This window comes from Mesoplodon densirostris, chromosome 15 (genome assembly GCF_025265405.1).
Source record: "Mesoplodon densirostris isolate mMesDen1 chromosome 15, mMesDen1 primary haplotype, whole genome shotgun sequence".
Taxonomy (NCBI): domain Eukaryota; kingdom Metazoa; phylum Chordata; class Mammalia; order Artiodactyla; family Ziphiidae; genus Mesoplodon; species Mesoplodon densirostris.
Window position 1 is genome coordinate 2,171,578 of NC_082675.1, and position 12,676 is coordinate 2,184,253.

At 51.2% G+C, this 12,676-nt stretch overlaps 1 protein-coding gene across 7 annotated transcripts in view; it reads left to right on the forward strand.

Moving 5' to 3' along the window:
* Window positions 1-6,396: 6,396 nt before the first annotated feature.
* The window catches only part of RIMBP2 (RIMS binding protein 2), a 73,989-nt gene continuing 67,709 nt past the window's right edge, over window positions 6,397-12,676 (forward strand). For all 7 annotated transcript variants that reach the window (XM_060118954.1, XM_060118949.1, XM_060118952.1 and 4 more), the window contains exon 1: window positions 6,397-6,498. In XM_060118954.1, the coding sequence (XP_059974937.1) occupies window positions 6,397-6,498 (102 nt within the window). The remainder of the gene's footprint in view (window positions 6,499-12,676) is intronic.

A 12,676-nucleotide genomic window follows, 5' to 3' on the forward strand; every position in this document is an offset into this window, starting at 1 on the left:
AACAGAGCGGCGGCCACTCCAGTGTTCAGAGATCAGACAGGAGTGGAGAGGGAGAGGGGACGCCGGGCCAGTGTGGAGATCCTTGGGCCAGGAGCAGAGGGTGTTTCATGACCCTCCACCATGTTACATGCTGCTGAGACATGGGGTCCCTGGGCAGAGAAGTGACCGCTGGCTTGGACGGCAGGGAGCCCCTTGGTCATCTTGGCAGGAGGCTGCCGGCTGAGTGGTAGGAGGGGAACCAAGGTGAAGAAGCTTTGAAGGGTGAGTGGGGTGTGAGGTCGTGGAGACAGTGAGTAGAGACACCCCGTAAGCTGTGTGTTGAGAAAAGAAGCAGATACATGGGCAGCTGCTGGAGGGGAACATGGCTCTGAAGGGACAGGTAGGATGTGGGAAGATGCAAAAGAAGCTAAAAACGTCCCAGGTAATCTTGTCCCCCAAGCTGCGACGCTCATCAAAATGAACCTCAAACACCACGTCCCTCCGAGACAGGCTGAGACCTGGACCCTTTGCTGCAGTGCTTCCACCTGGACAGATGTCTCCTCAAGCAATAAAAGACGAAGAAGCTATAAGGGACTAAAAATAACTGTGTGCATCTGCAGTTGGGGCAAATTATGGATAAAAAGATACAAAAAGACCAAAAAAAAAAAATCCAACTGCTACTTCTGCAGAGCCTGGAGGAAAAACAGGGTGTCAGTAGCAAAGGCAGGGCACTGCGCATGCCCCCTGCACGCGACACCACCTAAGCAGTGCACAAACCGCCTAAGCTACTCCTCTGCCCAGCCACCTGGACCCACGCCTACCCTCACCCCAGATAAGGAGCCAGCAAGGGAGCCTGTTGTTTGTTTTTCTCTCCCCACTGCTGCAGCAGCAGACCCCACTAGAGCCTTGCCGGAATTTCTTGTCTGGCCTTCTATCAATTTCTGTTGATTAAGGAGGGCCGAGAACCCTGATCAGTAACACCACCGAGGGGCATATATTTTTACACATTTTCCTTTCCTGAAAACTCCTTTATATGGACTTGGTCCCTCAGCCTGAGGACAGCTATTTCCACCCCAGCTGTTCCCATACATCTGATCTACACACCCCCGTCCCCCTTTTGCCTCTAAGCGAGGAGCCCACTAAGTGTCTGTGGCCTCTGTCCTTCAGTGACCCCGCTGCCTGCGACAGCACAGCTGGAGCACTTTTGTATCCAGTTAGTCTTTCTAATGGATCCTTGTAAGGAAGATGGTTTCCTTCTTCCACTAATAGCTTCCCTCACAAAGCTAAATAAAGATTACACAGGCTGCACTTGGCAGTGACCACTTCCAAACTAAACAGAAGCACAAAGATTAGCTGGAACAACAGTGTCACTAAACAGCTGCGTAATTCTTCATCCCAACCAGGTTGGCTCTTGGGAGCCTGATAATGTGGATCTGCCCCTGGTGGAGCTTCACGGGGAAGATGGCCATGGAGGAGAAGTGGCCTCAGGCCAGCAAAGGGTCAGTGGTCAGGCGGACCCTGGCTCTGTGGTTTGCCATTCTTGGGATGGCTTCCAGGCTCTGCTGCGGCACCCTGTGTGGCCTTAAGCAAGGCACTCAGCTTCCCTGAGTCTGTGGCCTGTTGTAAAAGTGAGCACAGCACACAGTGCTCAGCACTGGGTGAGACACAGCCTGGTACTTAGTAAGTGCTTTTACTAAACGGTGGCGCATTTTGTTTAACTCCACCATCTTACCAGTGCCGTCCTCCTAGCCACTCACTGCCTTGCTCGTAGAGTCCCTGCTCACTGAATACCTTCTACCCCGACCCCCCTGCCCCGTGCTCCTTGAGTTTTATACTAAAGTGCCATCACGGGATACTTCATAACATGATGCTGTATTACATGATGCTGCATTACGTGATATTGACTTGCGTGATCCTTCATAACACGATGCTCCATCACACGATGCCAAGTTACGTGATGCTCTGCCACATGATACTGTATCACGTGACACTTTATTACATGAAGCTGCATTACAGGGTCCTGCCTTACATATACTGCACAAGGTCCATGGGAAGGGGTTTTCTTATATTCAGAGTAAAAGGTAATAGGCTTCATAGATGCCAGGTACTACCCTAACTCATGTAGTATTCAAAACCCCTTTTTGAAGCAGGTGTTCATTCATAATTAACTAGGCAACATTGTTAATGAATTACCCATCGAAAAGTGGATCCATATGCTAATAAACAGTTAATCCCGAAGACGGAAATGAAGTCCAGAGAGGTTAAGTCACTAGCTAGAGGCAGCAGAGCTGGGATTTGAACCCAGGCAGTCTGGTTCTTGATCACCTCACCCTGCTCTTTTATTGACCTGAAACACCGGAAACACACCTCCACCATCACTGTCCCTGCAAGCACCTGCTGGGGAATGTTCAGAAAATTCCCGGAGCTGGGCCGAGGCCAGTGTGGCTGGAACAGACTGGGTGGTCCGAGCTGAGTCCAAGGAGTCATGAGGGAAGATCACAGAGGGTGGCTTGTTTCCTGAGTGACCTGTCCAGGGGCGGGGACCACAGCCTGAGGCAAGGAGCCTGTTTACATCCTGGGGAGGGGAAGCAGACAGTGGGCTAGTAAAGTGTGAACTATATTAGATGGTGGTAAGTGCTCTGGAGTGAAATAAAGCAGGGTGGAGAAAAGGATGCTGCAGGGGGGTTGGTTATAGTTTTAAATATGGCTTCACTGAGAAAGTGGTATTTGGGCAAAGCCTGGACTTTGAGAGAACAAGCTCTTCCAGTATTGGGGATGGGGGAAGAGTGTGACTGGCAGAGGGAACAGCATGTGCAAAGGCCCTGAGGTGGAAGTTTGCCTGGTCTTTGGAAAGAGTAAGAAAGCCCGGGTGTGTGTAGCAGAGCGGGAGAGGCGGCCAGAGTGCAGCCTCACCGCCACGACAGCACCGTGGTTTTACTCTGGGTGACGATGACCACTGAGGGGCTCCGAGCAGAGGAGGGGCACGACCCACCTTCTGGGTGCAAAGACCCCTCAGCCTGCGGGCGGCCAGGGGTTGGCCTCAGGGTGGGCATCTGGCCAGTTCGGGCCAACAAGACCAAAGGGGAAATCGTCAGGCACACTCTGGAAAGACGTTCCTCCTTGAAGTGGTGGAGGATAAAGGCTCCCTTTCCTTCCTGTGGGACATTGTCCACACCAGCGAGCGGTGTCTGGAGCAGGGAACCTTCTGGAAGCTTCCTAGGAGCTCAGTGCAGCCCCCATGCCCCCAGTCCTGTTAGCAGCTTGGCTCTGTGCCTCGGCTCAGTGGGAATGGGCGGCATCCAGGCGCCATGCTGCTCCCACGCCTGGACTCCACCCACAGCCCTTCCTCGGGGGGAGCTCCATCACCAGCCTCTGGTCTCCGCTTCTTCTTGGGGGGGCTCCAGCCACTTCAGTGAATACCGCCAGCCTCGGCTACACCTGCAGCTCCATAGTCCCCCATCCCACGCCGTATTTTTCTCCTTAACACTTAGGACCACCTGACACACTCCATATTGTTTAATATACGTGGGTAGGGTCTGTCTCTCCCTCTTGAGTGTAAACTCCAAGAGACTTGGTCTTATGTGTGTTTGTTTTCGCTGCTATCACCTTCAGAACCCAGGGTGGTGACGGGCACCTGACAGGTACTTGGTAATTGTTTGTTGAATGAATGAATGAGTGAGCTAGTGAATGAGTGAGTCTTCATTACAGTATTGGGTTGACATTTCATCCCAGGATTAGGCTATGTGAAACAGCCAGTCTTATAAGGCAAAATGATTGAATATCCATTTTAGTGGTTCAACCTGACGCGTCTTGCTGCAGTTGACATTTCCTTGTGTATTTGCTGGCCCATGTCCTTTCTTACCCGCTCGCCCAATTAGAATGTCCATCCGTGGAGGCAGGACCCTGTTGTTCTGGATGCCCAGTGTCATGGCACATGACAGGTACCCAGTAAATGTTGGTTGAATGAATAAATATACAGAAGTAAATGAGTGAAGGAATGGAACAGAAATACTCCTCTCTAGAACGAAAAGCCTCACACACACGATCCCATGGACCCTCTGACAACCCCATGAAAGTTGGTGGAAGATAAGTCTTAGTGAACTCTAGTGCCCTTAAGAAGAAACCCAATACCAGACAAAAGTAATATCCCTCTGAGTCAGTGAGAAGTGTTTGTGGAAGAATTTCCAAAGCTTCTTGGAAGCTCAGAGAATTCCTGACATCTTTAGAGGCTCTGGGGGTTCGTCTTCGTGTTCCTGAAAATGCCTGGTGCCTTGGGCCACCGATCGGGGAATCAGGGTGGGTTGGTGGTGGGCAGGGGGGAGTCGAACCTGTCACAAGAGATCATTAGAAATTGCTAGGCCCACGTTGGTAATCAGAGCTCCACAGGGCCAGGAGAGCCGTGTTCAAGACTGGCTCTTGGGAAGCTACGTGGCAATAACCCCTCTCCCGTCCAGGAAGGCGAGGCGCAGTCAGACCAGGAAGGCTGGAGGCTGGAGCAGATGCAGGGAGACGCGTGTGTGCTGTTTCTCCTCCCGCCCACATGTAGACACAAACGACCCATTCCAGTCCCAACTCGGGGCAGGTTATAGTCATCGACAAACACACCCATTTCCACCTTTTCAGGGGGTTTGGTTCATGCTTGAGGGGTTCTAACTTCCCAGGATCCTGGGTTCTGGTGAGAGTTTCCATAGCAACAGTGAAACCAGCGCTCATCCACCGAGGGGCCAAGAAAGTGCAACTTCCCAGGGAAGTGTGACAGCGGAGGGGCTGCAAGGCCGTTTAGCCCCAAACTGGAGACAAAGCCAGAGCGTGATGTCGCCACGCATGTAACACGTGCAACACGGGTGGCAGGAAGACTGCACTTTTTAATGCAAAAAAAAAAAAAAAACCAACATAGAACTTTGGGATGTGAACCCGCAAAGCTTCCCCATCCGCAGTTAAAATTGTTGAGTGCCAAGGCCTTTCCCAGAAGGAAGGAGCTTTTGGTGGCAGTGGGTAGGATGGACTTGGGGAAAATGGTGAAGAGAATAAATTTGCTTCTCTGCCCTTATCTCTCTGAGACCCCTTCCCCAGCCTGGGGGATAAAAATAAGTAAAAGAATTAAAACAAAATTTAAAAGTAATAATAAGAAGTCATCAACAAATTCAAGCTAAGGAGGAAGGTATGTTAGGGTCCCTTCCCCATTATATCAAGGTGTCTCCTGTCTGTATTACATGGGTCATGCCCTCGGATGTCAGGTCACAGGAGGGTGAGAGTGGGTCTGCAGGGACAGCGGCAAAAAGGAGGCGTGTGCTCGGGAAGGGAACAGCTCCGACTCAGCCTCTGCCAGCCCCTCCAGGTGGGACACATAGCTAAAACTTTTGTGAAAAGATCCAGATTTTTTAAATGTTGATTGCTAAGCCACCTTTGGCATAGATCTCGTTATAAAAAAGAGATAGGAAAGAAAGAAGAGGGAAGGAAGGAGGGAGGGAGGGAGGGAGGGAAGGAGGGGAGGGGAGGAAGCTGAATTCAATGTTGTGCATCTGGTTTGCCATGAAACATTCCCTGTGATTCTGCCTGTGTGAAAGTCTATCCCACCCACGCCTTTTTTCTACATGGTGTCATTTCTCATGTTTCCTCCCCACCACGGTTCACAGGTGGTCACTGTTAGGGCCGGGGAGGTCCCGGTGTCCGGGGATGCTTGCTGGTGGGTTCTCCTGGGGGATGACTTTGGGTTACGAGAAATCATCAGAGGTGGGGAGAAGATGCTCCAGTCAGAGGAAGGGTCCAGCCCTGGGACTCCCTGCCTCGGTGGGACCTTTGCAGAGGGACAAACGAGGGGGCATTTGGACTTGTTGGGGCTGGGCACCCCGCTTCACCAGGGCGAGCGGACAGGACCAAACCCTGAGATTCAGAGGCTCCACGGAGGCATCCGATTTGAATCCCAGACGGCCACTCGCCATGTGTGACAAACAAGGAGAACTTGGTGTGTCAGTTTTCCCATCTGTAGAATGGGGCTAGTTACAGTACCTGCCTCCTACGATTATCGTGGATGACATGAGTTAAGTTGTAGTAAACAGCTTGGAACAGTACCCCTATGTAGGGAAAGGTCCATAGGTCTTGGCTGGTATTTGCAGAAGACCTGGGGGAAAAACACGGAGAGAAGGGAGGATTTTTTCCAAACAGGAAGAAGAGGGCTTCACCTCCACAGCACGGGAACCTGCAGCTCTGCTCACGTGCTCCTGGCACGTAAACTAGAAAATGTGAAAACGGGGGAGGAAGGCTTGTGGGGGTGAGGGTTTCCCCGGCTGGTCCTGCTGCCCTCGGGAGAAGCCGGGGATGCAGGCGGTGAGTCAGAGCGGGGAGCCGGCCGTGGGGACCCAGGACGCAGCTCCCTGCCGGGCGCTGGGCTGACCTGCCCTCCCCCCAACACAGCACATGCGAGAGGCCGCGGAACGGCGGCAGCAGCTGCAGTTGGAGCATGAACAAGCCCTGGCCGTCCTCAGCGCCAAGCAGCAGGAAATCGACCTCCTGCAGAAGGTGAGCGGGCTGAGGCTGGGGGCTGGGGGGACGTGGGCGGTGGACGGGGGACCTGGGTGCGGTTGGCTGGCTGTTCTCCTGAGCCCTTCCTCACAGGCTAGGGAGCGCCTGCCTCTCCTTCCTGGGGCGGAAGGAGTCCCTGTGCTCTCTAGTTTCTCCTAAGTTGACTTGTGATTATGTTCTAAACTGCAAAAAAATCAAAGGAAAAGCTCTAACAGTCGTTGCTGGAGAGATTGTAGGGAAAATGACACGCCTGTGGAGTATGGAAAAGGGTATGAATTGCTTCAGCTCTGGGGGCAGGCAACCTGACAGCATCCATGAAAGCTAAAAGCACGGGTCTATTTTGACCCTGCGACCTTCCATTCTGGGAATATGCCGAATATGCCCTGTACGAAACACAGGAACCCGTTCAAAATGATGGTTTAGTTTCGTTTGCAGTCCTGTAGTGTGGGCACAGGTAACGGGGTTAAATCGAATGCTCATGCCAGGGTGTGGTTGTGTGACTCGCGGGGCATCCGTACCACAAAGCAGCGTGACAGCCTTGGGGGGAATCATTCTGGTTTACAGCTGCTCTTGGGGAGGGTTACATGACGGTTTTCTAAGTGAGCAAATCAAGTTTCAGAGCAATATGTGCAGCATGATCTCATGGACGAAGGACAAGAGAGAGAGAGAAAGAGAGGGACAGGGGACACAGAAAGAAGAAAGAAAGGGAGAGAAATAAGGAGAGAAAAGAGGGGAGGAAGACGAAAGACCAGACACCAGAGGGAGGGAGGCGGGGCGGGGAGTGGGGCACTGAGCCGTTCAGAATGTGTATCCCCACGTCACCTGTGATGGTTTGGGGACCAAGAAAGTTAATTCCCGCCCCATCCTTAGTCTCAGGCCTCGGTCCTCTTGGCTCTCTCCAAATGCGTCTGAGGCTTCCTCTTTCAGAGCCATGGGTCTTGGGTCCCTGTGTCTATCGCTCATTGCATTTCTTTCCCAAAGCCCGGTGCCCCCCACCCATGGGAGGGCAGCCAGCCTTTCCAGCCAGGGCACAGTGTGACCGTTGGCACAGGTGCTGGTCCCAGACGCCACCCGGTGCCAGCTGGGATGGGCAGCAGACGCCTCTTCCTCCAGTCGGTGGGTCCTTCCATCCCCCGACGGTCCCTCCGGGTCTTTGATCTCAAATAATAAAGGACACAATGGCTTACCCTGCCTGGGTGGTGACCCCTATCTGTCAGAGTGGTTTTTCTCCTCCCGCGTTTATTAGCGGAGCGTGTAGCATGGGGCAGATAACTTCTGATGCTGTTTCTCTTATTTATGGAGACCTCGTGCTAAGGATAGATTTCATCAGGCCGGTGCGATGGACACAGCCGCAGTCCTTGTCACCTGTCATAGTAAGTTGGCTGGCCCGCTGAGCAGCGCTGTTTCATTAGATGCTATCCAGAAAGGATATTGCTGGGATACAGACAGTGATATTGCTCTTATCTTCTCCTGCCGTGTGTGAGGGACCTTTCGGTGCCTGGAGATACCTGCCTGGTATGCACGCTCCTTCACTGCCTCCCCAGAAGCCGTGTCCCCAGGCTGGGAATTTCCAGGACAGATAATAGGCCGACAGAAATACAAGTATTGTCCAGCAAGGGCGACAGGTCGGATTTTCTCAGCAGAGCATCATTTTCCGTGAGCCTGGAGTTTTATTTACGAAGCACTTGATGCCAGGGAAAGTGCACTAGAGCCAAGCCCGTCATTCAGCTCCCAGAGTCTCTGCTGGGCACCATCCAACTTCTTTTGCTTCTTTCTTCCCCTGTATTCATCCTTGTCTCTATTTTGGACCCACTGATGCTTCCTCAGTGGGGGAGCACAGGACGAAAAACTAATGAAAGATGAATGTGTCCACTTCGTAATTTCTTAGAGCTCTGATTTCTTTTTTAAAAAAGGGTTAGAAGAGAAAGGTTGAGACTTGAATGGAACAAGACGGACGCGTTCTTTCCAGAGTTGGCGTGTCCATGTGACTTCCAGCACGGATGGCCCTCGTGCTACACCCTGATCACTCCTTCCTTCCTTCTGCAAATGTTTGCCGGCTGCCACCTATGCGTTGGCTGCTCAGCCATTGTTCTGAAAACTGGGAATGCAGTGCAGCGTAGGTCAAGACCTCTGCCTTACAGAGTCAGAGTAAGTGAACAAGTACATGAAGAATTCAGTCAGTTCAGATCAAGAAAAGGCCATGGAGGAAAACACACAGCGTGAAGTGAGAGATTGATGAGGGCAACGGCTTCAGGTGGGGTGAAGTTGAAATGAGTGGCAGACACCCATTATGCAAGGGCTCATGTCCTGTGGAAGGACAAAGTCTAGCCCTTGTCCCCCTACCTCAATAAAAGTCACCAGAGCTCTCTGAGTTCCAATTGGATTCTCATGAGACCACAGTGTGAGATATCTCCAAGGGGTCGCCTATTCCCTCTGACTACAACTCCCATTCTTTCTTTTTTTTTTAAATTGAAGTATAGTTGATATACAGTGTTGTGTTAATTTCTGTTGCACAGCAAAGTGATTCAGTTATACATATATACACATTCTTTTTTTTAATATTCTTTTTCATTACGGTTTATCATAGGATACTGGCTATAGCTCTCTGGGCTCTACAGTAGGACCTTGTTGTTTACCCACGCCGTATATGAGCCTGCCTCTGCTAATCCCAGCCTCCCACTCCATCCCTCCCCCAGCACCCTCCCCCTTGGCAACCACCAGTCTGTTCTATAGGCCTGTGAGTCTGTTTCTGTTTTGCAGATATATTCATTTGTGTCGTATTTTAGATTCCACGTGTAAGTGATATCCTATGGTATTTGTCTTTCTCTGTCTGACTTGCTTCACTTAGTATGAGCATCTCTAGTTGCATCCATGCTGCTGCAAATCCCAATATTTCTTGAACCCACTCCCATGGGACCCACCTTCGTCTCCCCAGTGCCGTGGCTCTTGTTAAGTCACCCGGGATGTCCTGCTCAGTGGTTAGTGCCCTGCCCTCATCCTCTTTGACCCAGAGGCACAGTTTGAGGGGGTCCATTTCCCCACCCCCAGGCTTCCAGGACCCCACCCTCTTCCAGTTTTCCTCCTTCCTCACAGACTCCCTCTAAACATCCCCCAGAATCAGTCCGCAAGCCACGTCTCTTCTTGACCTACACTCGCTAGGCCCCCGTGGGTTTGAATGCCACCTGTGTGCCAACTGCCAGATTTGGTTCTCCAAGTCACATTCTGCCTCTGAACCCCACTTCTTTTGTCCAACTAGACATCCAGCTTGGACGATCTCAGACGTCATGTCCCCAGTTGAATCCTGTTCCATCCTCCGCAACGCGTGCTCTGCACACGACCTGCCAGGCTCTTCAAAGGGCAGCATTTCCTTTTTTGCACAGCGTTTCCTTTTCCCTGGAGTGAATTGCCTCCTTCTGTGTGTTTGCTCAGTCCTCTGTGTACCCATCACTCCCCTATTCCCAGACTTTCTGCCAGAGCTGAGAATTCCTCTCGAGATGGTCCTGCTCCTCAGGGGATGTTTTAATTCCATTTTCCCCTGAGACGTCCTGCCTGGAGCCCGGCCTCTTCTTCCAGTCCAGGCTGGTTGCTCCGGAGGCCAAATCAGAGCTGGGCCTGGAAATGCCTTTCACCATCATCTTGGGAATTCCCTTTACACCTTTCTGTACTTTGTTGGATCCGCTGCTTCCTGGATCCCATAATATATTTTTTTCTTGATGTACAGGATGTGTCTAAGGAAGCTAGGGGTATATTTTCCCACGAAATGTAGGTGGATTTTTTGACATTAACACTTCTTGGAGATCCCTTTGTGGTTTCAGCCTCACCTCTGGACCTGGCCACCCTAAGGCAGGTCTGGGCATTCAGCCAGCTCGAAGGTCAGGAGCCCGGAACCTTCTCCAGGGAGCTCTCCCTCCCTGGAGGCTCAGCTCATCCCTCTGCTCAAAACGGTGGTTGGGAGAAGCAGGTGAAATAATGTGCAAGTGAAAACACTTGTTGAATTAAAGAATGAACAAATGATCAAACTGCCCAAGGCTATTCTGATGGGAATCAAGGTAAGGTAGGACCATCAGCCAACCCTTATCTCTGGCAGCTGGTGGAGGCATAGCTTAAAAAAATAAAAGTCCAAACAGAGCGAGTCCCATCCACGAGGACTTTTCCACAGGACACCTGCTTGTGGAGATTGGGGTGCCAGTGGCCGAGCCAAGAATCCTCACTTCCATTCATTCAAAAAGCAGCTCTTGGGCACCATGTGTCAGCCACGTGTCAGCCATGTGTAGGGGCTAACGGCACAGCAGTGCGCGTGAGCGAGGCTGTGCACGTAGGCTGTGGACAATGACAATAATAATAAAAGCCACACGGTGAACATTTCCTCTAAGTGCAGCACGTTCTGGGCCCAGTACCTGGGACGCATGTGTCACCTTCTTGAAGTCCCCGCCTGCCTCTGTCTCCTCCTGTCCTGTGTCACTCTCCACCCAGAATGCCTGGTCCCCAGGTAACGGCAGAGCTGGCTTATTGCTGTCACTGAAGTCTCCACCTGGCCTCCCTGCCTGAATGGCCTCAACCCGCGAGCCCTGGTGCTCTCTGCCACTTCACCCCATTTAGGGATGCCACTTGCTCTTTGATGTACCTCTTTGCCTATCATCTGCACTCCCAGAACATTGCCTGCCACAGAGCAGGTACTCAACAAGTGATGCTTGGCAACTTTGGATGAATGAATGAATGAATGGATGAATTAGTGGAGGAGTGAATGAATGAATGAATGGAGATGCTTGGGACCTTTGAATGAGTGAATGGATGAACGAATGGGAGATGTAGTAAGATTCCATCCATTGACGTAGTTCATGGTCATATGAAATTACCAGGATAACTGATGGTAAGTTCTAGGCAATCCTTTATAAATGTCTGTTGAATGCATGAGTGGTGGCAGCTGTCAGCCGTCACCCGGAACCTGCGGGATGCGGGTCCCCTTACATGCAGGACCTGGAGGCCCGACTCCGATGCCGATGTCTCTAGGGAAACAGCGACTGAAGTCCAGCTGCTTTAGCTGCTTCAGATTTCCAGTTTCTCGTGCGGGTTACCTCTTTGTCTTATTAGAGTTAGCAGCTATAAGAATCCAGATGTATGAGCAAGAGAGTTTTTCCACATTTAAAATTCGTCTGCAGATCTGATCAATGTGACTGTCCTTTCAAATTCCTCCCGTGTGGGAAATGAAGGTTCCAGGTTTAAGGCCATTACTGACACGTGCGTTGCTAAAAGAAGCCAAGCTCACCCCACATCTCAAAAGAGTGCTTTGCCTCCATGTCAAGTACTTCCCTTGGATGTTTTGGATTTAGTTGTTGTACGTGGATGGTGGGAGGCGGGGTTCGCAGGCTGACCCTCCGAGTTCATTCAGTTCTTGTTTTCTCCTATGACACGTGCCTGGAATATTGGTTCATGGCTTCCTCAGCTCTGTGGAGCTCAGGGACCTGACTTGAGGATCTGTATAGCCCTCACTCTTGAGTCCATGAATCTTGTTCTCTTTTCTGTGGAGCTGAGATTAAGAGCACCCACAAATGACTGTCCCCCTGCTCATACCAACCAGCATCCGTACTCCCAACCCCATCACCAAGGTGCTTGGGTACTTATAATTCTGAGTATTACGTGTCCAGTCTGTCTGAGCCAAATGTCCAGAGCTTTGGCAGCGGGAAAGCTACATCCCCTCTACACAGCTCTGCCTCCCCTGAAACAAATGTGTTTGCTGCGGTGTCAACCCACCCCCTGGACATTTGATCCCCTAGATGACAGGCCCCTTCTTCTGACAGCAGGACTGTGGGCCTCCCTAGGAGTCATGGTCCCTCTCAAATTCACTGTGTTCTGTAGGAAGTCGTGTCTGCGTGAAGATCTCAGCTTCCCCCATACGCTGGCAGTGGCCCCCGAAATGAGTCTTACTTAAGCTGTTGCTTAGATTCTGCAAGAATTCAGTGCTGCCAATTTTAACTGTTAATTTTAACCATCTATTCTGATTGCCCAAATGGCCCAGCTTGCAAGTAGCCTACAAAAACGAACTCCTGATTTCCACTTGAAACCAGAAATGAAGTTGTTACTGCCAGCTTGGCTGTGTTGTAACAGCCTGCGATGGGGTTTTTAGTTGTTTTTCATTCTGCCATTTGAAAACTATCTTTGACTCAAGTGGCTCAAT